Source organism: Chanos chanos, chromosome 15, assembly GCF_902362185.1.
Source record: "Chanos chanos chromosome 15, fChaCha1.1, whole genome shotgun sequence".
Taxonomy (NCBI): domain Eukaryota; kingdom Metazoa; phylum Chordata; class Actinopteri; order Gonorynchiformes; family Chanidae; genus Chanos; species Chanos chanos.
In genome coordinates this window covers 18,136,072-18,160,074 of record NC_044509.1, presented here as the reverse complement: position 1 = coordinate 18,160,074, position 24,003 = coordinate 18,136,072, and the positions used below count along the sequence as shown (strand labels likewise).

The 24,003-nt window shown below is 40.7% G+C and overlaps 1 protein-coding gene across 2 annotated transcripts in view; it reads left to right on the top strand.

The window, feature by feature from the left end:
• smarca1 (SNF2 related chromatin remodeling ATPase 1) overlaps positions 1-21,947 on the top strand; it is a 34,787-nt gene extending 12,840 nt beyond the window's left edge. For both annotated transcript variants that reach the window (XM_030792730.1, XM_030792731.1), the window contains exons 9-24: positions 1,177-1,245; positions 2,459-2,568; positions 3,992-4,218; positions 4,794-4,915; positions 5,917-6,069; positions 6,388-6,520; positions 9,936-10,084; positions 11,817-11,945; positions 12,441-12,551; positions 12,873-12,986; positions 14,098-14,220; positions 14,547-14,679; positions 16,316-16,434; positions 17,386-17,598; positions 17,735-17,845; positions 21,378-21,947. In XM_030792730.1, the coding sequence (XP_030648590.1) occupies positions 1,177-1,245; positions 2,459-2,568; positions 3,992-4,218; positions 4,794-4,915; positions 5,917-6,069; positions 6,388-6,520; positions 9,936-10,084; positions 11,817-11,945; positions 12,441-12,551; positions 12,873-12,986; positions 14,098-14,220; positions 14,547-14,679; positions 16,316-16,434; positions 17,386-17,598; positions 17,735-17,845; positions 21,378-21,446 (2,085 nt within the window). In that variant the 3' untranslated portion in view covers positions 21,447-21,947. The remainder of the gene's footprint in view (positions 1-1,176; positions 1,246-2,458; positions 2,569-3,991; positions 4,219-4,793; positions 4,916-5,916; positions 6,070-6,387; positions 6,521-9,935; positions 10,085-11,816; positions 11,946-12,440; positions 12,552-12,872; positions 12,987-14,097; positions 14,221-14,546; positions 14,680-16,315; positions 16,435-17,385; positions 17,599-17,734; positions 17,846-21,377) is intronic.
• Positions 21,948-24,003: the final 2,056 nt, after the last annotated feature.

Below are 24,003 nucleotides of genomic sequence, written 5' to 3'. Positions count from 1 at the left end.
CTGCTGGTGTGCTTGTCAATCCCATTCCAGTGGTAACAGGTCCGTCCTAATGCCTGTTGGTGTGTTTGTCAATCCCATTCCAGTGGTAACAGGTCCGTCCTAATGCCTGCTGGTGTGCTTGCATACAGCTAATTGATCTGTCTACTCGTTCCTCTTTTTAATTGCCGTTGAGAATGTAACCGGGGGTCACTAGGACCCTACCAGAAAAACAAGACGCAACACATCATTTAGCTCCCGTTGTATTGAGTGGTTGACATGCATGTTTGGTATTTTGTAGGGACGTTGTAGCACCAGGCAAGCAGGTGATGTAATGTACTGTTAAACCAGTGTAATGGAACTCTCTTAATGTGTTTTCAGTTGTAACAATAGCATTAGTTTTTTGGTCATTAATGTGCTTGCTAAATGTAGCCATAGCCTGATGATTGTCAGCAAAGCTCGTGATCTGCTGGGTAAACAACCTCACGTAACCAGTGCGTCCCTGTCTGTGGCTGAGTATCACTGATTCTTTGCAAAAGCTACAGAGCTTTTAATAGGAGTATTTGCTCTCGTTTTTAAGTATTAGGATTGCTGACTGCTGTTTGTTTCATCAGGCCACTCGTTTTTTTTGAACTCCCATTTTTAACTGCTTATTTTCCCATTGAAAATGAATGGGGAAAGTTTTATGTCTCTAGTTTTATGTGGTATGATGAGGGATTGCACACAGCAGCAGTCGATAGTTGGATTCAGTGGTCTTTTGCTCTGTGACTACACTTCAGCCGGAGACAGATTCGAATATTTCTACAGTTAAGATTCGATGATGCTGCGGTGCGATCACATTCGCACAGAAATGCATCTCTAGTTTACAATATTATTGTGTGCTATTGTGTGCATGATATCAATATTTCATTTTTTAAATATCACGGTTATCGTCAACACTGGTATATTGTGACACCCCTAATACACACACACACACACACATACAGGCACATATGCACACACTCGCTCAAACTCAGAAACACACACACGCTCGAGCGCATTCAGGCTACAGGCCAAGCTATGGATACGCTTGAAGAAAATTTTCTTCTTGAAGACAGAATCAGGTCACATTATGTTTCTGGTTTCCTGATTGTGGTGCTCTGGTGAATATGTAAATATGAAGCTTTTAATCTATGTTACTATTTCATTCGTGTTGTGTAGGATTTTGACTCGTGGTTTGACACCAATAACTGTTTGGGCGATCAGAAGCTCGTCGAGAGACTTCACGCGGTAAGTCACATCCCATAATTCCACTCACCTTCCCCTCAGGAAGGTGTAGAGGGTGTGGGGGGTGTAGAGGGTGTGGGGGATGTAGAGGGTGTAGAGGGTGTAGAGGGTGTGGAGGGTGTGGGGGATGTAGAGGGTGTAGAGGGTGTAGAGGGTGTGGAGGGTGTAGAGGGTGTGGATGGTGTGGATGGTGTAGAGGGTGTGGATGGTGTAGAGGCTGTAGAGGGTGTGGGGGTGTGGATGGTGTAGAGGGTGTGGATGGTGTAGAGGGTGTGGGGGGGTGTGGGGGGTGTAGAGGGTGTGGGGGGTCTGGGGGGTGTAGAGGGTGTGGGGGGTGTAGAGGGTGTGGATGGTGTAGAGGGTGTGGATGGTGTAGAGGGTGTGGGGGGTGTAGAGGGTGTGGGGGGTCTGGGGGGTGTAGAGGGTGTGGGGGGGTGTAGAGGGTGTGGGGGTGTAGAGGGTGTAGAGGGTGTGGAGGGTGTGGAGGGTGTGGGGGGGTGTGGGGGGTGTAGGGGGTGTGGGGGGTGTGGGGGATGTGGGGGGTGTGGGGGGTGTAGAGGGTGTGGATGGTATAGAGGGTGTGGGGGGTGTAGAGGGTGTAGAGGGTGTAGGGGGTGTAGAGGGTATGAAATACCACATATCTCCTCTGATGGGGCCTTTTTTCCACCGGAAAACTAAAAACGCTTTCTGTTTTGGGAAACCTGAAAGAAGTTATGTCCTCAGATCTGTTTGCCAGTAATCTAGTGCCCTGACCAACCTGTGGGTGGCGCTGTTGCAGCGATGGGGAGATGACTCCCTGCCAGGTTTCCATCCGTGAGCGCTGCCGTTTGTATCTGTTTGGATGCCCAACTCCAGCACGTAGCATTTGGCCCAATCAGACGGAGTGTTTGTAAGGCCGTTTGTGGACAGTCTACACACGGCAGTGTAATGCAGTGTAATGAAGTGTATTGCAGTGTAATGCAGTGTAATGCAGAGTAATGAAGTGTAATGCAGTGTAATGAAGTGTAATGCAGTGTATTGAAGTGTAATGCAGTGTATTGAAGTGTATTGCAGTGTAATGCAGTGTAATGCAGTGTATTGAAGTGTAATGCAGTGTAATGCAGTGTATTGAAGTGTAATGCAGTGTAATGCAGTGTAATGCAGTGTATTGAAGTGTAATGCAGTGTAATGCAGTGTAATGAAGTGTATTGCGTCTCTGTATATGTGACTGTTTCAGGTTCTTCGGCCTTTTCTGCTGAGACGGATCAAGGCGGAGGTGGAGCGGAGTCTTCCGCCGAAAACGGAGGTGAAGATTTACCTGGGCCTGAGTAAGATGCAGAGAGAGTGGTGAGGAAGCCAAACCAGTGCCGTCCATTAAAACCACAGACACTCCTCACAGTAGGAACAGAGTGTTTGTCAACAGTAACACAGTGATAAAAAATAACTCCGTTTTTATTGTGTGAAGCCCTACATGCAGGACATAGTGTCACCGTGCCTCATAAACGCAGGGTTTTATGTTACAATCGGGATCTAACTGTGTGATGGGTTTCAGTTGGATGACTTAAAATAACATATCTCACTAAAATAACATGGTTTGTCCTGGTCATAGAGTTTAAAAGTGTAATTTAGTTTCACTGATTAACTTTTGCAGGTATTACACATGTCAGGTTTGTGAATATTTATCCATGTGTGACTCCCAGACTTAGGACACACATGTCTGTATTCTCTGTGTTTAAGTAGCTGCTCAGGTCCCAAAACTCAACAATGCTCCCTTTCCCCTCTGGTCTTGACCTCTTGACCTGTGATCGTTTACTGTGTAAGGGAAACCGTGATGAGGATTCTGCATAGTGTTCAGTGATGTGTGTTCGGTGTTGAACACAATCAGTCCTGTAAGAATTATAGTTGTTCCAGTAGAGTATGGTTGGTAGAGTATGGGGATAGAATCCAGTATTTATTAGACCAGGGGTTTTCAGCCTTTTTCGACATGCCCCCACCCCCCTTTGTCTAGGTTTTCAAATCACGCCCCCTCTCCCCCTCCCTTTTCAGTGTACTCACTGATTTGCGCCTAAAAGTCTCCTAATCTGGTACCACCCTTAACAGGTGCTGGTGCCCACCCCAGGTTTGTGGGCCCCACAGGAGGAAAACCCCTGTATTAGATGTGTTATTTGACTCTCTAGCAAATACAGTATTAATTAGACTTTATTTGACTGTTTGAGTGAATTCAGTATTTATTAGACGTTTATTTGACTGTTTGAGTGAATTCAGTATTTATTAATGTTTATTTGACTGTTTGAGTGAATTCAGTATTTATTAACGTTTATTCAACTGTTTGAGTGAATTCAGTATTTATTAGACGTTTATTCAACTGTTTGAGTGAATTCAGTATTTATTAATGTTTATTTGACTGTCTGGTGAATTCAGTATTTATTAATGTTTATTTGACTGTCTGGTGAATTCAGTATTTGTTAACGTTTATTTGACTGTCTGGTGAATTCAGTGTTTATTAAACGTTTATTTGACTGTTTGAGTGAATTCAGTACTTATTAACGTTTATTTGACTGTTTGAGTGAATTCAGTACTTGTTAACGTTTATTTGACTGTTTGAGTGAATTCAGTGTTTATTAATGTTTATTTGACTGTCTGGTGAATTCAGTACTTGTTAACGTTTATTTGACTGTTTGAGTGAATTCAGTGCAGCCATAGGGTAGAGCTGTATATGAGGAGAAATGTGGTGTATGTGTCAGCGTGACTGCCGTTGTGGATGTCTCAGGTACACCCGTATCCTGATGAAGGACATCGACCTCCTGAACTCGGCTGGTAAAATGGACAAAATGCGTCTGCTGAACATACTGATGCAACTGCGGAAGTGCTGTAACCACCCGTACCTGTTCGACGGGGCGGAGCCAGGACCGCCCTACACCACCGACACACACCTGGTCACCAACAGTGGCAAAATGCTCGTACTGGACAAACTGCTACCCAAAGTACAGGCGCAAGGTGTGTGTGTGTGTGTGTGTGTGTGTGTCTTGAGTTTGAGCCAAGGTGTGCATATGTGCTTGTGTGTATGTGTGTGTGTGTGTGTGTTAGTATAAACCAGAACCTGCAAGCATTTTCAATATGTGTAGTAATATGTTTCATATGCATGGTATTTAATATATTTAGGATTTATATTATTCATATTTATATTACTTATATGTGACTCTTATATGTGTTTTGTGTTTAATGAGTTTTTATGGTGTCAGCTAGTTATTTCATCACCCAATGTAATTATCTCTGTAAATATATGTGTGTTACATACACACACGCACACACACACACATACGCTCACACACACACGTGCACTTACGCTCACACACACACACACACACACACGCTCACACACACATATGCCCACACACACACACACACATACATATATGTGAATGTCTATATACATTGTCATATAGAGGTAACATTTATTTTCCATTACATTCTATTATAATAGTTGTAAGATTTATGAAATTTCGTATTTACATTATTTATATTCATTTATTTATAAAATGTATCTTTTGTATATTATTGGTTATGTGTAGGCTCCAGAGTGTTGATCTTTAGTCAGATGACACGTGTGTTGGACATACTGGAGGATTACTGCATGTGGAAAGGATATGAATACTGCAGACTGGATGGGAACACACCACACGAGGCCAGAGAGGTACACACACACACACACATACACACACACACACACACACACACACACACAGGCACACACACCACACACACACACCACACAAGGCCAGAGAGGTACACACACACGCACACACAACACACACAACACACACAACACACAACACAAACAACACACAACACACACACACACACAACACACAACACAAACAACACACAACACACACACACACACATACACACACGCACACACACACACACACACCACACGAGGCCAGAGAGGTACACACACACACACACACACACAGCACAAACAACACACAACACACACACACACACAACACACACAACACACAACACAAACAACACACAACACACACACACACACATACACACACGCACACACACACACACACACACCACACGAGGCCAGAGAGGTACACACACACACACACACATACACACACACAACAAACATGATATGCAGTGTAATATATATTGTGATATACAGGTGTAACATGTATAATGATCTACAGGTGTGAGGATTATAATGATATAGAGGTTTAACATATATTATGACATACAGGTGTAACCAATGTTATAATATACAGGTGTAATATATATATATATTATAACATACAGGTGGAACATGTATAATGATGTACAGGTGTAACATGTATAATGATGTACAGGTGTGAGGATTATAATGATTTTCAGGTGTAATATATATTGTGATATACAGGTGTAACATGTATAATGATGTACAGGTGTGAGGATTATAATGATTTTCAGGTGTAATATATATTGTGATATACAGGTGTGACATGTATAACGATGTACAGGTGTGAGGATTATGATATACAGGTGTAATGTATGTAAATAATATACAGTGGGTCAGTCATATGACACAGTGTGATATTCTGTAGTATTTCTGAATTGCCCTGCATTGTCTCTGTTGCCCATACTGTAGTTTATGAAGATTTTGCTCTCTTTCTGTCTTTCTCTTTTTTACTTTTGATTCATCAGCAAGCAATAGAGGCTTATAATGCTCCCAACAGCACCAAGTTTATCTTCATGTTAAGTACACGGGCAGGAGGACTTGGCATCAACCTGGCAACTGCAGATGTGGTAATTTTATACGACTCAGACTGGAATCCACAGGTGGACCTGCAGGCAATGGTAAAGATCTCTTTACTGTCATCATCACAATTCTCTAATGTCACTCAGAAGTTAGAATGGCAAAAAAATTCAGATGTGAATGCCTGCACAGGATTCCAAGAGTAATATGTCAGGAAATTCACTTCATTCAGTTTACAATAATAATGTCACTGTGTATCGTCAGGACTTGACTGTTCGTGGTCGTGTATCGTCAGGACTTGACTGTTCGTGGTCGCGTATCGTCAGGATTTCACTGTTCGTGGTCGTGTATCGTCAGGATTTGACTGTTTGTGGTCGTGTATCGTCAGGACTTGACTGTTCATGATTGTGTATTGTCAGGACCGCGCCCACAGAATTGGTCAGAAGAAGCCAGTCCGTGTGTTCAGAATGATCACTGAGAACACAGTGGAGGAAAGAATTGTCGAGAGAGCAGAGATGAAGCTACGCCTCGACTCAATTGTCATACAACAAGGTACATGAGTACACACAACACGATACAGGAATACACACAACACGATACAGGAATACACACAACACGATACAAGAATACACACAACACGATACAGGAATACACACAACATGATACAGGAATACACACAACACGGTACAGGAATACACACAACACGATACAGGAATACACACAACATGGAACATGAATACACACAACACGATACAGGAATACACACAACACAGTACAGGAAAACACACAACATGGTACATGAATACACACAACACGATACAGGAAAACACACAACATGGTACAGGAATACACACAACACGATACAGGAAAACACACAACATGGTACATGAATACACACAACATGGAACATGAATACACACAACATGGAACATGAATACACACAACACGATACAGGAATACACACAACACAGTACAGGAAAACACACAACATGGTACATGAATACACACAACATGATACAGGAAAACACACAACATGGTACATGAATACACACAACATGGAACATGAATACACACAACACGATACAGGAATACACACAACATGGTACATGAATACACACAACACGATACAGGAATACACACAACATGGTACATGAATACACACAACATGGTACATGAATACACACAACACGATACAGGAAAACACACAACATGGTACATGAATACACACAACACGGTACATGAATACACACAACACGATACAGGAATACACACAACATGGTACATGAATACACACAACATGGTACATGAATACACACAACACGGTACATGAATACACACAACACGATACAGGAAAACACACAACATGGTACATGAATACACACAACACGATACAGGAATACACACAACATGGTACATGAATACACACAACACGGTACATGAATACACACAACACGATACAGGAATACACACAACATGGTACATGAATACACACAACATGGTACATGAATACACACAACACGATACAGGAAAACACACAACATGGTACATGAATACACACAACACGGTACATGAATACACACAACACGATACAGGAATACACACAACATGGTACACGAATACACACAACATGGTACATGAATACACACAACACAGTACAGGAAAACACACAACATGGTACATGAATACACACAACACGATACAGGAAAACACACAACATGGTACATGAATACACACAACACGGTACATGAATACACACAACACGATACAGGAATACACACAACATGGTACATGAATACACACAACACGGTACATGAATACACACAACACGATACAGGAAAACACACAACATGGTACATGAATACACACAACATGGTACATGAATACACACAACACGATACAGGAAAACACACAACATGGTACATGAATACACACAACACGGTACATGAATACACACAATACGGTACATGAATACACACAACATGGTACATGAATACACACAACACAATACAGGAAAACACACAACATGGTACATGAATACACACAACACGATACAGGAAAACACACAACATGGTACATGAATACACACAACACGGTACATGAATACACACAACACGATACAGGAATACACACAACATGGTACATGAATACACACAACATGGTACATGAATACACACAACACGATACAGGAATACACACAACATGGTACATGAATACACACAACATGGTACATGAATACACACAACACGATACAGGAAAACACACAACATGGTACATGAATACACACAACACGGTACATGAATACACACAATATGGTACATGAATACACACAACATGGTACATGAATACACACAACACGATACAGGAAAACACACAACATGGTACAGGAATACACACAACACGATACAGGAAAACACACAACATGGTACATGAATACACACAACATGGAACATGAATACACACAACATGGAACATGAATACACACAACACGATACAGGAATACACACAACACAGTACAGGAAAACACACAACATGGTACATGAATACACACAACATGATACAGGAAAACACACAACATGGTACATGAATACACACAACATGGAACATGAATACACACAACACGATACAGGAATACACACAACATGGTACATGAATACACACAACACGATACAGGAATACACACAACATGGTACATGAATACACACAACATGGTACATGAATACACACAACACGATACAGGAAAACACACAACATGGTACATGAATACACACAACACGGTACATGAATACACACAACACGATACAGGAATACACACAACATGGTACATGAATACACACAACATGGTACATGAATACACACAACACGGTACATGAATACACACAACACGATACAGGAAAACACACAACATGGTACATGAATACACACAACACGATACAGGAATACACACAACATGGTACATGAATACACACAACACGGTACATGAATACACACAACACGATACATGAAAACACACAACATGGTACATGGATACACACAACACGATACAGGAATACACACAACATGGTACATGAATACACACAACATGGTACATGAATACACACAACACGATACAGGAAAACACACAACATGGTACATGAATACACACAACACGGTACAGGAATACACACAACATGGTACATGAATACACACAACACGATACAGGAAAACACACAACATGGTACATGAATACACACAACACGGTACATGAATACACACAACACGATACAGGAATACACACAACATGGTACATGAATACACACAACATGGTACATGAATACACACAACACGATACAGGAAAACACACAACATGGTACATGAATACACACAACACGGTACATGAATACACACAACATGGTACATGATTACACACATGTTTAGGAGGACTCCAGAGAGCCAAACACAAAATGAATGAAAAGAATACTGATGAGTGGCTGGGCACTTCAGAACCTTTTTTCTCTATGTTGCAAAGACGGTAACAGTTGTTACTAGTTGCTGTAATTGATCATGTGTTTTCATAAAATTTGTGACAACTAGTGAAATCACTGAGACGTGACAGAGTGAGTGGATATCATACTTAGAGGATATGTCTGTGCTCAGAAATCATTTTGACTGTTTATTTTAGTGTACTGAAACTCTAAAAAGTTGCTTTGGCACATCATAAAGTCCTGGAGCCCAGATGAATGGATTATGGGTCATTTTGGGGCAGTCGTGGTGTGGTGCTGATTTAATGGTTTAAACCCCAAACATGATCCAGCCTGGGGCACAACACTGAACCGCCAGGAGAGCTTAAGGCTGTGATCTCTGACAAAGCGTGTAATAAGTTGTTGTGGATAAGGCAGTGAGATTTCATGTAAATGTGTGTAATAATACTGCAGTATCAGTGAGCGCAGTGGTTTACAGCTGCTCTGATCTGACTGGTCTGACCTCACAGGACGTCTGATTGATCAGCAGTCAAACAAACTGGCGAAAGATGAAATGCTTCAGATGATTCGACACGGAGCCACGCACGTGTTCGCCTCCAAAGACAGCGAGCTCACCGATGAACATATCGACACTATTCTGGAGAGAGGAGCCAAGAAGGTGAAGACACACACACACACACCTTCATAGTTAAGCACATATACACACACACACACCTTCATAGTTAAGCACACACACACACACACACACACACACCTTCATAGTTAAGCACACACACACACACACCTTCATAGTTAAGCACACAGACACACACCTTCATAGTTAAGCACACACACACACACCTTCATAGTTAAGCACACACACACACACACACACACACACACGTACATACATACATACACACACACACATGCACACTAACACAAATTCACAGTTACGCGCACACACACACACACGCACGCACACACACACACACCCCTTCACAGTTAAGCGCACACACACACACACACACACCTTCATAGTTAAGCACACACACACACACACATACATACACACACATGCACACTGACACACATTCACAGTTACGCGCACACACACACACACACGCACACACACACACACACCCCTTCACAGTTAAGCGCGCGCACACACACACACACACAAACACATATTTAAATGGACATGTTTAAACACAGACAGCTGAACCTCTCTACACACACATTCACACTCAGACACACACGCACACACACACACGCACAGTCACACACTTTTTGTACATCTGAGAAAAACCCTTTATAGATTTTCTGTTCACATTTAGATACTGAACTCTTAAATCATTAATAAAGGCTGAGTTCTGTTCCACTCTGTTCCATTTTGTTCTGTCCTGTTCTGTTCTTTTCTTATTCTGTCCTGTGCTGTGTTGAGCTGCATCCCTGTCAGATGAGGGAGACAAAGTCACACTTCTCTTATGCTGTCAATGACATCTTCACACCTATCAATGTCTTTACATCTGTCTGTAACATCTTTACATCCGTCAATAACATCTTTACATCTGTCAGTAACATCTTTACGTCCGTCAATAACATCTTTACATCTGTCAATAACATCTTTACATCTGTCAGTAACATCTTTACATCTGTCAGTAATATCTTCACATCTGTCAATAATATCTTTACATCTGTCAGTAACATCTTTGCATCTGTCAATAATATCTTTACTTCTGTCAATAACATCTTTACATCTGTCAGTAATATCTTTACATCTGTCAATAACATCTTTACATCTGTCAATAACATCTTTACATCTGTCAGTAATATCTTTACATCCGTCAATAACATCTTTACATCTGTCAATAACATCTTTACATCTGTCAGTAATATCTTTACATCCGTCAATAACATCTTTACATCTGTCAATAACATCTTTACATCTGTCAATAACATCTTTTCATCTGTCAGTAATATCTTTACATCTGTCAATAACATCTTTACATCTGTCAGTAACATCTTTACACCTGTCAATAACATCTTTACATCTGTCAGTAATATCTTTACATCTGTCAATAATATCTTTACATCTGTCAATAACATCTTTACATCTGTCAATAACATCTTTACATCTGTCAATAACATCTTTACATCTGTCAGTAATATCTTTACATCTGTCAATAACATCTTTACATCTGTCAGTAACATCTTTACATCTGTCAATAACATCTTTACATCTGTCAGTAACGTCTGTACATCTGTCAATAACATCTATATATCTGTCATTCTGCTGTGTTTTAATGTATTTGAATTTAATGTTTATCTGGTGTTGTGTTCTCTGCTCTGTTGTGTGCAGGTTGACTGAACACTCGTGTTGAAAGTGTTTTTTCTGTGTTTTGTGTCAGACGGCAGAGATGAATGAACGCATGGAGAAGCTAGGGGAGAGTTCTCTGCGTAATTTCACCATGGACACAGGCAGCACAGAGAGTAGCCTGTATAAGTTTGAAGGAGAGGACTACAGAGAGAAACAGAAGGTTGGACTCCTCCTCTTTAAAACACCAGAACACAGTCAGAGTACTGCGTGTTTTTTTATAATTATCTGTAAAGCACTGGTACCTCTTTAAAACACCAGAACACAGTCAGAGTACTGCATGTTTTTTTATAATTATCTGAAAAGCACTGGTACCTCTTTAAAACACCAGAACACAGTCAGAGTACTGTGTGTTTTTTTATAATTATCTGAAAAGTACTGGTACTGTCTGAAGATGATTCTATTTGACACATTAAAGAGACTCGTCGCTTATCATTGCCAAACTGAAATTAAAAGGAACAAAATGAATAAAGCTCAGATTATGAAAATAATGAAGTTTAAATTTGTTCATTTTATGTTCACATTTCAAAGAAATATTCACAGATGCTCTTATCCAGTATCGCTGTCTTTGTTTGTGTGGTGGTTTGGCTCTAGAGTTGGTGTTCATATGTATGAGTGTGGATGGAAAGGGGGTTCTATTATCATTTATTATTTACAGTTGAATATGATGGAATGGATTGAGCCTCCAAAAAGAGAGAGAAAGGCAAACTACGCGGTCGACGCCTACTTTCGAGAGGCACTCAGAGTCAGTGAACCTAGAGCGCCAAAGGTACTCAAATACACATGCACTTGTATTTTTACTGTACTAATGGGGACTTTCCATTGACTTCTGTTTTAGTGTAACTAAAGGTTCATTTGGCTGACCTTAACTCTACTCTTAAACATATCCAAGAAAGACTATAAGATTTTAAGTTTTAACATGAAGAGGTGAAACAATGTATGGGGACATGCAAAGTGTCTTCACAAGGTCAGTTTCTCAGATATTCACCAGCACGTGAAGACATCATGAGACCTCTGAATTCTTTAAAACCAAACACACACACACACACACACACACCGTTCATTAAAACCGTGGGTGATTGTATTTCAGGCCCCGCGCCCTCCCAAACAGCCCAACATCCAAGACTTTCAGTTCTTTCCTCCTCGGCTGTTTGAGTTACTGGAGATGGAAATCCTCTACTACAGAAAAACAATTGGATACAAGGTAGCCAACAAACACTTGCTGATATACATTTACATGCATGCCCACACACACACACACACGCATTACAGAATATTTTAGGATGTTTTCTCCATGTACTGTTGTTAACTGTTATGTATGGTCTAGCATTCCTTCATCTGTTCTAGAGTGTTTATTCATGGTCATCTGTTCGTTAATGCTGAACAACTTGACACTGCCTGACCTTTGAGACTTGAGACTGTCTGACTTTTGAGACTTGGGGCGGTCTGAGTTTTGAGACTTGAGGCGGTCTGACTTTTGAGCCTTGAGGCGGTCTGACCCTTGAGACTTGCGGCGGTCTGACCTTTGAGACTTGGGGCGGTCTGACTTTTGAGCCTTGAGGCGGTCTGACCTTTGAGACTTGAGGCTGTCTGACCTTTGAGACTTGAGACTGTCTGACCTTTGAGACTTGAGGCGGTCTGACCTTTGAGACTTGAGACTGTCTGACCTTTGAGACTTGGGGTGGTCTGACTTTTGAGCCTTGAGGCGGTCTGACCTTTGAGACTTGAGGCTGTCTGACCTTTGAGACTTGAGACTGTCTGACCTTTGAGACTTGAGACTGTCTGACTTTTGAGACTTGGGGCGGTCTGAGTTTTGAGACTTGAGGCGGTCTGACTTTTGAGCCTTGAGGCGGTCTGACCTTTGAGCCTTGGGGCGGTCTGACCTTTGAGCCTTGGGGCGGTCTGACCTTTGAGACTTGAGGCGGTCTGACCTTTGAGCCTTGAGACTGTCTGACCTTTGAGCCTTGGGGTGGTCTGACCTTTGAGACTTGGGGCGGTCTGACCTTTGAGACTTTAGGCGGTCTGACTTTTGAGCCTTGAGACTGTCTGACCTTTGAGCCTTGGGGTGGTCTGACCTTTGAGACTTGGGGCGGTCTGAGTTTTGAGACTTGAGGCGGTCTGACTTTTGAGCCTTGAGGCGGTCTGACCTTAGAGCCTTGAGGCGGTCTGACCTTTGAGCCTTGGGGCGGTCTGACCTTTGAGACTTGAGGCGGTCTGACCTTTGAGACTTGAGGCTGTCTGACCTTTGAGCCTTGGGGTGGTCTGACCTTTGAGACTTGGGGCGGTCTGACCTTGTCAAGTCTCCTTTGCCCCAGGTCCCCAGGAACCCTGACATTCCAAATGCTGCACAGGTCCAAAAGGAGGAGCAGAGGAAGATTGATGAAGCAGAGCCACTCTCTGCAGAGGAGACAGAGGAGAAGGAGAAACTACTTACACAGGTAGTAACACACACATACACACACACACACACACACACAGTCGCTTTAATATCTCAATACAGACTTCACATTGGCTTACATTTTACCTTATCTAAAGATTAGTAAGACTGTCTCTTGACTTACGTTAACTACTTAACCAAAGAAATATTACTGAACAGACAAACAGTAATACCTTTTTTAAGTGTAAAGTTTTACCAAATGGGGTATGACAAGTCTACACCCCTAATCCCACCCCTGAACCCGTACTCACAACCACTCCAGGTCCAGATTTGGTTCTGGTCACATGATGTTGAAATCAATAATAGCTTCATAAATTCTGTGCACAGGGTTTCACAAACTGGAACAAGCGAGATTTTAACCAGTTTATCAAAGCCAATGAGAAATACGGCCGTGACGACATTGATAACATCGCTCGTGAAGTGGAGGGCAAGACCCCAGAGGAAGTTATAGAATATTCTGGTAAGGAACAGTGAAACACAAACAAGCACACGTGACATTCACAGAAGTGTATAGGGCTGTCTGGGCCTCTCAGTGTAAATGAAACGCTAGCAGCAGTGTGTAACTAAATAAACCCAAAAAAGCCTAAATAAAGCTCAACCCATCATCTGGAAAATTCCTTCCTTTGAATTTCTTTCCCTGAAGAAAACTCACAGATTGACAAATTGATCTTTTCCAGACTTTCACTGCCACTGTAACAGGGCTCCTTGGCACTTTTCAGTAAAATGGCAAAATATTTCTCTAGGGCTCGATACCGAACTTCAATACTTTTATGGCGCTGACCGCATTGCCTCGATACTATAGAGTATCAAAAAATGCCTTGTCATTCAGTACCAAATTTCAGTACCTAAGGAGTAAATCTCATCAGCGTCAGTGAGCCAATAAGCTTGCAGCATGCTTGTACCAAGATCTAATAATGCTGGTGATTGGCTGTCTAACGTTGTAGAAGCTTGCAGGAAAAACACTACGTTACGCCCAGAGACGGGGCTCACTCGTGTGTGTGTTGTATTTTGAGGGGCTCGATGACAGTGTGCGTCGTGTAGTAGGTGTAAAAGTGTGTAAGGGTGTGTTCACACACAGTGTCTTTTTTGATGAAAAACACTGGCCAGAGCATTTTCTCAGGTAGAAAGAATCGTTGGCACCGTTTGTTTCAAAAAGGAGTTGAGAGTGTCTTTTGTTGCAATATCAACAGTAGCTAACAGGCTAGTTTTGCTAACAATAAGCAGTAGACACAAACACTTACAGAAACTCCTAGGATCCGTTCAGTTTGACTCCAAATGGCTTCTTTATGGTGAATATTATGATACTGCTTAACTGTCATGTCATACAGTTTACTGTGCTCAGAAACTAGCATTAACTAGCAACTAACTAACTTCTCCACCGCTACCTTCTCCATTTTTGGTGACTCCACTTGTGATTGGTCAGCTGTCACAAAAGCGCTTGAAGTAGGGCCCTTTGTACTCCAATGTTTTGCATTAGGGTGGCAGTGGTACAGGAGGTACAGCAGCCCTGAGAGAAAAGACATTTTATTTATGCATATTTCCTCATGTTATTTTTCTGTGAATGGAACAAAGCTTAAGTTAAGTGCTTCCTGTGATCATTCCTACTGCAATGTGTGCACAGACTTACAGAAGTCGTCTGGTAATCTGATGGTTTCCGGTTCAATTCTGGCTTGTGTATGTTTTTATTTGTTGATGTTATGTTAACAGACAACTTCCAGTTGTGGTAAATGGATTTATAGTTTTTATTTTATGAAACTGCTTTGAGTGTGTAAAAATGCCAAGGAGCTGAAAAATACAACTAACGATTTGTACAGTAATGTGTAATGTAATTTTCTTTTTGCTAAATTTTATAAAATTGGTATCGATAAAAATATCGCTCAGGAACCGGTATCAAAGTCAAGGTGTCAGTACCGGTATCGGCATAGAAAATTTTTGAACGATACCCAGTCCTATATTTCTCTCATAACTCACTGATAAAGCTCCAAAATTGCCTGCCTGTTGTTTGGTAGACTGATAGTTTGTATTTATTTGATGACCATTAAACTCTTATTGTTGTCACTCTGTGTGTGTGTGTGTGTGTGTGTGTGTGTGTTTAGCCGTGTTCTGGGAGCGCTGTAATGAGTTGCAGGATATTGAGAAGATTATGGCTCAGATAGAGAGAGGAGAGGCGCGTATCCAGAGACGTATCAGCATCAAAAAAGCCCTGGATGCCAAGGTTTGCCGAAAAACACACCCGTGCTCAGAGATGTTTCGCTGGAGTATGACGTTTGACATGTTGTTCTCTGTATGGAATGTCTCCAGTTATTATTCCTGCTGAGAGTGTGTTGTATAATCTGTAGGTGTTGTTGAAGACGTGTATGGTCTTTAGATGGATATACTCTCTGACAGAAGAATGTAACACAGCAGATGTGTCAGACTGAGTTGGAGTCTGGAGAGTCTATAATGTGGTGGTCAGGCTGTGACTACAGCCTCCTCCACACTGGCAGGTGTAACAGGGCTCGCAAAATGTCTAAATCCCTAGTAGCCTTTTGGGCAGGCATTCTTCAGAATTTGGTAGCCCGAAATGAATTTTGACCAGCCCAAATAAAAAAGACAATTTTTCTATGTAGATATATTTCAGAAAGCAATAAAAAAACCATTTATTTAACAAGCAGAAACTGCAGTAATCATCACACATAAATCAATCAACAATCATCATATTATATATAACATGACAGCCACACAACAGATGCATATTCAATATAACCAAATACACAGTCATATATATATATATATATACACACACACACACAGACATATATATATATACCACGCAACAGATGTATATTCAATATGACCAAATACACAATCATATATATATATATATATGTATATATATATATATATATGATTGTGTATTTGGTCATATTGAATATACATCTGTTGCGTGGTATATATATATATATATATATATATATATATATATATATATGTCTGTGTGTGTGTATATATATGTATATATATGACTGTGTATTTGGTTATATTGGTTATATATATATGATTGTGTATTTGGTCATATTGAATATACATCTGTTGCGTGGTTGTCATGTTATGTATAATAAGGTTCATCTGTGGGTAAATTGAGTGGTTGGTTGTATTATATGTAATACGGTATTTCTGCCTGTAGATTGCACGGTACAAAGCTCCTTTCCATCAGCTGCGTATCCAGTATGGGACTAATAAAGGGAAGAATTACACTGAGGAGGAAGATCGTTTCCTCATTTGCATGCTCCATAAGATGGGCTTCGATAAGGAGTACGTGTATGAGGAGCTACGCCAGTGTGTCCGCAACGCTCCCCAATTTAGATTCGACTGGTTCATCAAGTCCAGGACCGCTATGGTGAGTGTGTGTGTGTGTTTGTGAAATTTAAACATTAAATTCCTTATGAATTTATTTCATGTTTGGTCAAAACTGTTTTTGAAATAATTCTCACACTGAACAGCAGACGTCTCTTGTTCTGTCTCTGGCTTCTCAGGAGCTTCAGAGACGCTGTAACACTCTGATCTCTCTGATCGAGAAGGAGAATACGGAGATCGAGGAAAAAGAGAGAGCAGAAAAAAAGAAGAGAGCACCCAAAATTCAATCAGTAATGTCCTCTCTCCTCTCTTCTCCTCTCCTCTCTCCTCTCTTCTTCTCTTCTCCTCTCCTCTCTCCTCTCTTCTTCTCTTCTCTTCTCCTCTCTCCTCTCTTCTTCTCTTCTCTCCTTTTCTCTTCTCTTCTCTTCTCTCCTCTCTTCTCTTCTCTCTTTACCTGTAAAGTAGGCACTCCCAGAAACGTACTCGCTTTTAAGCTATAAAATACACTCATTATCTTATTTTAATAATTTGACTCAGTATTATTGTCTATTTTATGATCCTTTAATGTAAAAAATATTTTCAGAGAAAAACATTAAGAAGCTGCAGATACTGGGCAATTGTTGTTCTTAAAGTCATAAAGAATTTATAACCCTAACCCTAACTGTAACCCTATTTATTTTCAAAGCTCCAAAAAGGAGAGGAGAGGAGTGGGGGTTTTTTTAGGTTCCTGTGTGTCACTTTTTATTGTAATTCTCTCCCATTAAATTTTTTGGAAGAAAATTTTATGAGAAAATTCCCAAGGAATTTATGTTTCGTCATCCACAAGCAGTTCGAAGGCCCCGTCTCAGATTAGAGAACAGTATTTTACATTGTGATTAAGACAGATCTGTCAAAATTGATACACATGTTCTTATGACTCCCAGTGTTCACACAAAGGAGTTTTGTTGTATTTGCATATATATTTTGGGAGTTATTGGACTTTGAAGTATAACAGCTGAGTAACACAGAAACCCTGTTTGAAACGTAATCAATGTTCCTCATAAAAAGGATTTCTAAGGTAGGTGGGGTCATCACCTTTCTTTGATAGTGAGGCATATGTATGGAATGACAAGACACCTAGTGTCACCATGTTCATGGGGTATTTCCCCTGTAAAATGTATGAATCAGTATTCTATGTAACTCCAATTAACAAGCTCCATAAAATGCCAGATTTTCATGTTTCATGACCATTTGATAATAATGCAGCCCAGAGAATGTATTACACTATGTATGTGAACGGTTGGATTTCATGTCTGCATTGTGAGAACTTTAGGTATTCCCTGTAACTGAACGGTTATGAGTAGGGTCTGGGCTAAAAGAAATATCACATCATTTCTGACCATAATGTATGTGTGAGGAGAGGACAGATGTTCAGAGATTTTTCTTTGTATTTCTCATGTGTAATTGTTTTTTGTTGGGGTAAAGTTTACGAAGAATCCTGTTTTCCCCTCTAAACCAGAGATACTGTATTATCTCTAGTGTTAGCACCAGTGTAAGCATATTAATAGAATGCTTACTGACATTTGCGATGTTTTTAAATACAAGTGTACCTTATCAAACCTACTACACGTGGATTACACGGTGAACTTTTATCTTTCAATAGCCCATTAATACCATTCAGCAAGGAATTAGTGCAATATTGTATGTCACATATATAGAATGCTTTACAGTGCACCATCTGTCATATGATAATTAATGTGAGTGAAATGGATATTGCACTTTATGATGGCAGAAGATAAACACAGGTAAAGGAATATGTATTTTAAAGACGTGAAATCATTGTTTACGACCTCAAACATTCAGTCAGCTACTCATTTGCCTTGCCCATAACTAGACCAACATCTGTATGGATGTTACTGCAGAAGTCAGGCTTAATCCAGACTGGAAATGGAACCATATTTCTGCAGGGTTCTGAAAATGCCAAATTTGATTCTAAAGATTTCAGATCTGTGTTATGCATGTCTGTAATCAGGCTGTGTATTCAACATCATAATGTGAGTGTACTAAAGTAGTTTGGAGACAGAGTCAGTTAAATACAGTGGTAATGCCAGTGGACAGAGGGAATTATTTAAAAAAAAATAAAATTATATATATGCTTCTTCCGACTGATGGGGAGGTGATGTTTGCTACATGCCACATACCAGAATATCTCTTTTTCTTCCTCAAATCAACTGGACTACCTATAACACTGTTAGAAACTTAAGAGGGTTTAAGTCACATGGGTATCAATAGTAACACTGATAGAGTATTAATGATCACTAATGACCAGAGTTTAGAGGGTGAAATATATGGGCTCCGCATATGGACTGTATAGGGTCTTGCTGAGATGATGTTCACTGATATTCGTTTGTCTCCTTAAAGCACATACATTAAATATTCTGCATTTTGCCTTAGTCAAAGATTTAATTTATAATGTTTATTGAACCAAAGGTCAAAGTTACACTCAAACTATGAATTAGAAAGCAGAACAGCTAAACCTCCAACTGTTTTCCTGTCTCACTATATTCACCATATTTCACTATATTCACCATATTTCACTATATTCACCATATTTCACTATATTCACCAGTGTATATCTGTGTTTGCAGATCCAGAATCTGAGTTAAAGATGGTACAGAAATGGAAGGAGGTGTCAGTGAGATGGAATCATAATGCCTAATTTTCCCCACCTCCCCCTAGCGCTCCTGTCTGTCTCCTCGCCAAACCCTCTAACTCCCATCTATTCAGAGTTACCTAGTGTCAGGGCTACCAGCAGAACAAGTGTCTACAGTTTATTCACATATTACACAGACATGAAAAAGATTTTTGTAAACTGGCACATTAATACATTCTGAAGAGTGAGTGTTTTCTGAGTGCAGTTTGATAGAAGTTTCATTTTTGATGGCAAAAAGGCTCATGCATTGCAGGGCACAGTCCTAGGTTACAGGAATACCTATAATTTGAAAAGAATGGGGTTACAGAATACATAGAGTTACAGGGAATGCCTACTGAAGTTACAGGGAATGCCTATTGGTTACGGAGAATACCTATTTCAGCTAACTCTTCTCTCTTCTCTTCTCTCCTCTCCTCTCTCTGTATGGTGAAATGACTGATTTGGGTTCATTATCATGACAGTGATGAAGTTGGAGACATAAGGCTCCTTGTTATCTTTAATTCAGTGAAATTACGGTGCATTTTACAGTCTGTTCATCTTCAGTCCACTTCATCTAACACTCACACACACACACACACACACACACACACACAGTTAGAATAAATGTCTAGTGTTTCATCTAACACTCATACACACACACACAGTTAGAATAAATGTCTAGTGTTTCATCTAACACTCACACACACACACACACACACACACAGTTAGAGTAAATGTCTAGTGTTTCATCTAACACTCACACACACACACACACACACACAGTTAGAGTAAATGTCTAGTGTTTCATCTAACACTCATACACACACACACAGTTAGAATAAATGTCTAGTGTTTCATCTAACACTCACACACACACACACACACACACACAGTTAGAGTAAATGTCTAGTGTTTCATCTAACACTCACACACACACACACACACACACAGTTAGAGTAAATGTCTAGTGTTTCATCTAACACTCACACACACACAGTGAGAGTAAAAGTCTATTGTTCCTGCAGCCACATTGTGGATTCATGTTGTTCACTGATGTAGCCACAGTGAGTGTTTAACTTGCTTCTCTTGCTTTGTTAAAAACATGAATAATTTTATTAACTGATTTATTTATTATTCTGGTCTAATCTCAGGCACACAAACGGAAAGCAGACACCTCGTCTGACGCCACCACGAGAAAGGAGAAAAAAACGCGGCCCTGATCTCCTCTAATGATGTGACATTTTATGACACATTACAGCGACCATTTGACACACTATCTGTGACCGGTCAGCATCCTCTCACTTTCAAAAGCACTAATGAAAACCATATAATCATTCACCTGAGATGGTCGCCGTGGCAACGTAATCATCCTTTCAGCCTGGTTTCTCTCCTTCGTTTTTGTAGTTATTTTTGATGCGCCGTTGAAATGTTCGACACGCTGTGCTGATCTGTTCCCTCTGTTTGTCCTCCTGTTTTCTTGCATGCTGAAAGAGGAAGAATTTTCTGTTTCCTTTTGAAGTCTGTCACTGCCTCTGTAAGAAATGTGTCGTTGTTTTTCACGGTGATTTCCTTCACACTGTCATGCAGTGTTTCCCAGTCTCCCCAACCTTGCACCTTAACTCTCGTCTGGCTTTGCACATGGTCTTTTCTATGTAATGTAGCATTACTGAGAGGAGCATTGAAACTATTTTACATATTAATGTTCAAACTAAAGAAATCTCCTATGCTCTTTGTATGTATGAGTTCAGTGTTATTAAACAAAAATATAAACATAAGTTCTACTGTCTGTTTTTCAGCACTTTCTAAGTATAGAGACGCACTGACATGTGTGTAATATACTACTTTATACCCCATTACACCCCATTAAATCCCATTACAACCCATGACAACATGTAACCCGTGATGGGCAGTGGCATTCATACTATTCTCTTGATTTTCACCAGTCAGTGTCAGGGGGTGGGACAAAGCAGAATCTTGCCTATTGGTGTTTAAGACAGGATGTTAAGGCATGTTCACTCAGCCTCAGAAAACCATGCATTTCTATACTTTCTGAATGTCAATGAAAATGAAGAAAACATTGATGCGATATGTTAACTGAAATTATTTCAGAAAAATCTCATTTTTGCAGCAGGTACAGCATATGTATTAGAGGTGGTCCCAGTGTTAACAAATGTCTACTGCTGCTTTAGAGTTTGTCATAACGTGATCGTCACGATTAAACTGAAATGGACAAAAACCAGTATAAACAGATATTGTCTTTCAAATGTTGTCGTATGCATTCTCCTCTTAACACTCCCACTCTCCTGTCATTCAACACAACACAGACTAGCACATTGTGTACCTCTGTGGAGCTCAACTGATCTCAGACCTGTGGAGGTTTTAAAGTCGCCCTCTATATGAGACTCTCAGGTCAGTGGGTTTAAGACGGTATCTCTCAGTCGTCTCCTCTGGGCCTCACTTTGCCTTGTAAAGATCTGTAGCAGACTCTGCTGATCAGCTAATCACCACACAGTGGTCCGGTGTGTTTGTGCAGGGCAGAAACAAACATGTGAAGGACAAAGGGGGCCTTGGGGACAGTGCTGTTTCAGAAGACTTCTTTTAGAGTTTGCGTCTCGGCCTTGTAAAGCAGAGATAGCGCGTCTCTGTAGTGACCGTGGCCGCCCACGTGGGGGAGCTCTAGCTCTGCCTCGGAGCCTGGCTGGCACTCGGCAAGTCATAAACAGTCTTCGTTTACTGTTTAAGCAGAATGAGACATATACAGGAGTCAGAACATCTGTACGGGGCTCACAATATCAGTCTTACAGATACAGGAAAGCAAGTTCACTCGCATACCCCTGTCTGAATAATACAAAACTAGGTCTCAGTAACAGATGGTTTACGCGATAACAGCTGTTGTACTTGTGTAACAAAGGTAGAATACAAATAACTGGCGTAAAAACCGTCCAGCGGCTTGATTTTTTCCCAGTCGTTTTGAACTCGGAGAGTGGTCGAGTAGTGTGTCTCTTCGCTGTTAGTTTGTGTTTTCCTGTCAGGAGACGGACAGGCTCGTGGTTCATGCTGCCTGCAGTGTGATAGCCGTAAATTAATTTATGTTTAAAGTTTAACACTCGCATTTGAATTTTCCTTGTTCAGCTGGTAACGAATTCTGTTTCCCTCCTCCGAAGAATCTCTCACTGGTCGAGTCCGTTCACTCGGAGGAATCCTTTATTTAACGATTTTATGAAACTCATTTATCCTTCCTCTGAGCTACTAGAACATTTTATCTGAGGGAGACACGTCTCCACACGAACCTATCAAACATATGATGAAAAATTAAGTATGCAAATAACTCAATTTTCTGTGGCTGTTGGTGTGATGCAGGCCTGCACACGCGCGCGCGCACGCAGTAGCGGACGTACATTCATCAAGGAGTTAAAATATCTTGTTCGTCCTGGGCTTTACTGTCATTTCGCTGCTGGGGTTTTGCTGCTGAAATGATGGTGTTAATTTAAAGTAAGAAAAAATAAACATACTCGGCCATCCTAAAAGGCGATACTTCATAGAGAGACATGATCAAGGCAGAACAACCGACTCCACTGTAACACACGCCGGCCAGGAGCCTGTTCGATACCGATCTCTTAGAGGGGATAAGTCTGCGCATCGTTTGGAGAGTTTGTATTTTATTTTTCATAGTGGTGGGACAGTTAATACTCTGTAGAATGTTCTGGATACTGTCTGATTAGAGCAGAGTATTCTTGGATGACCTTCATTTAACCGGGAGTCTGCCGCCTACCTGTC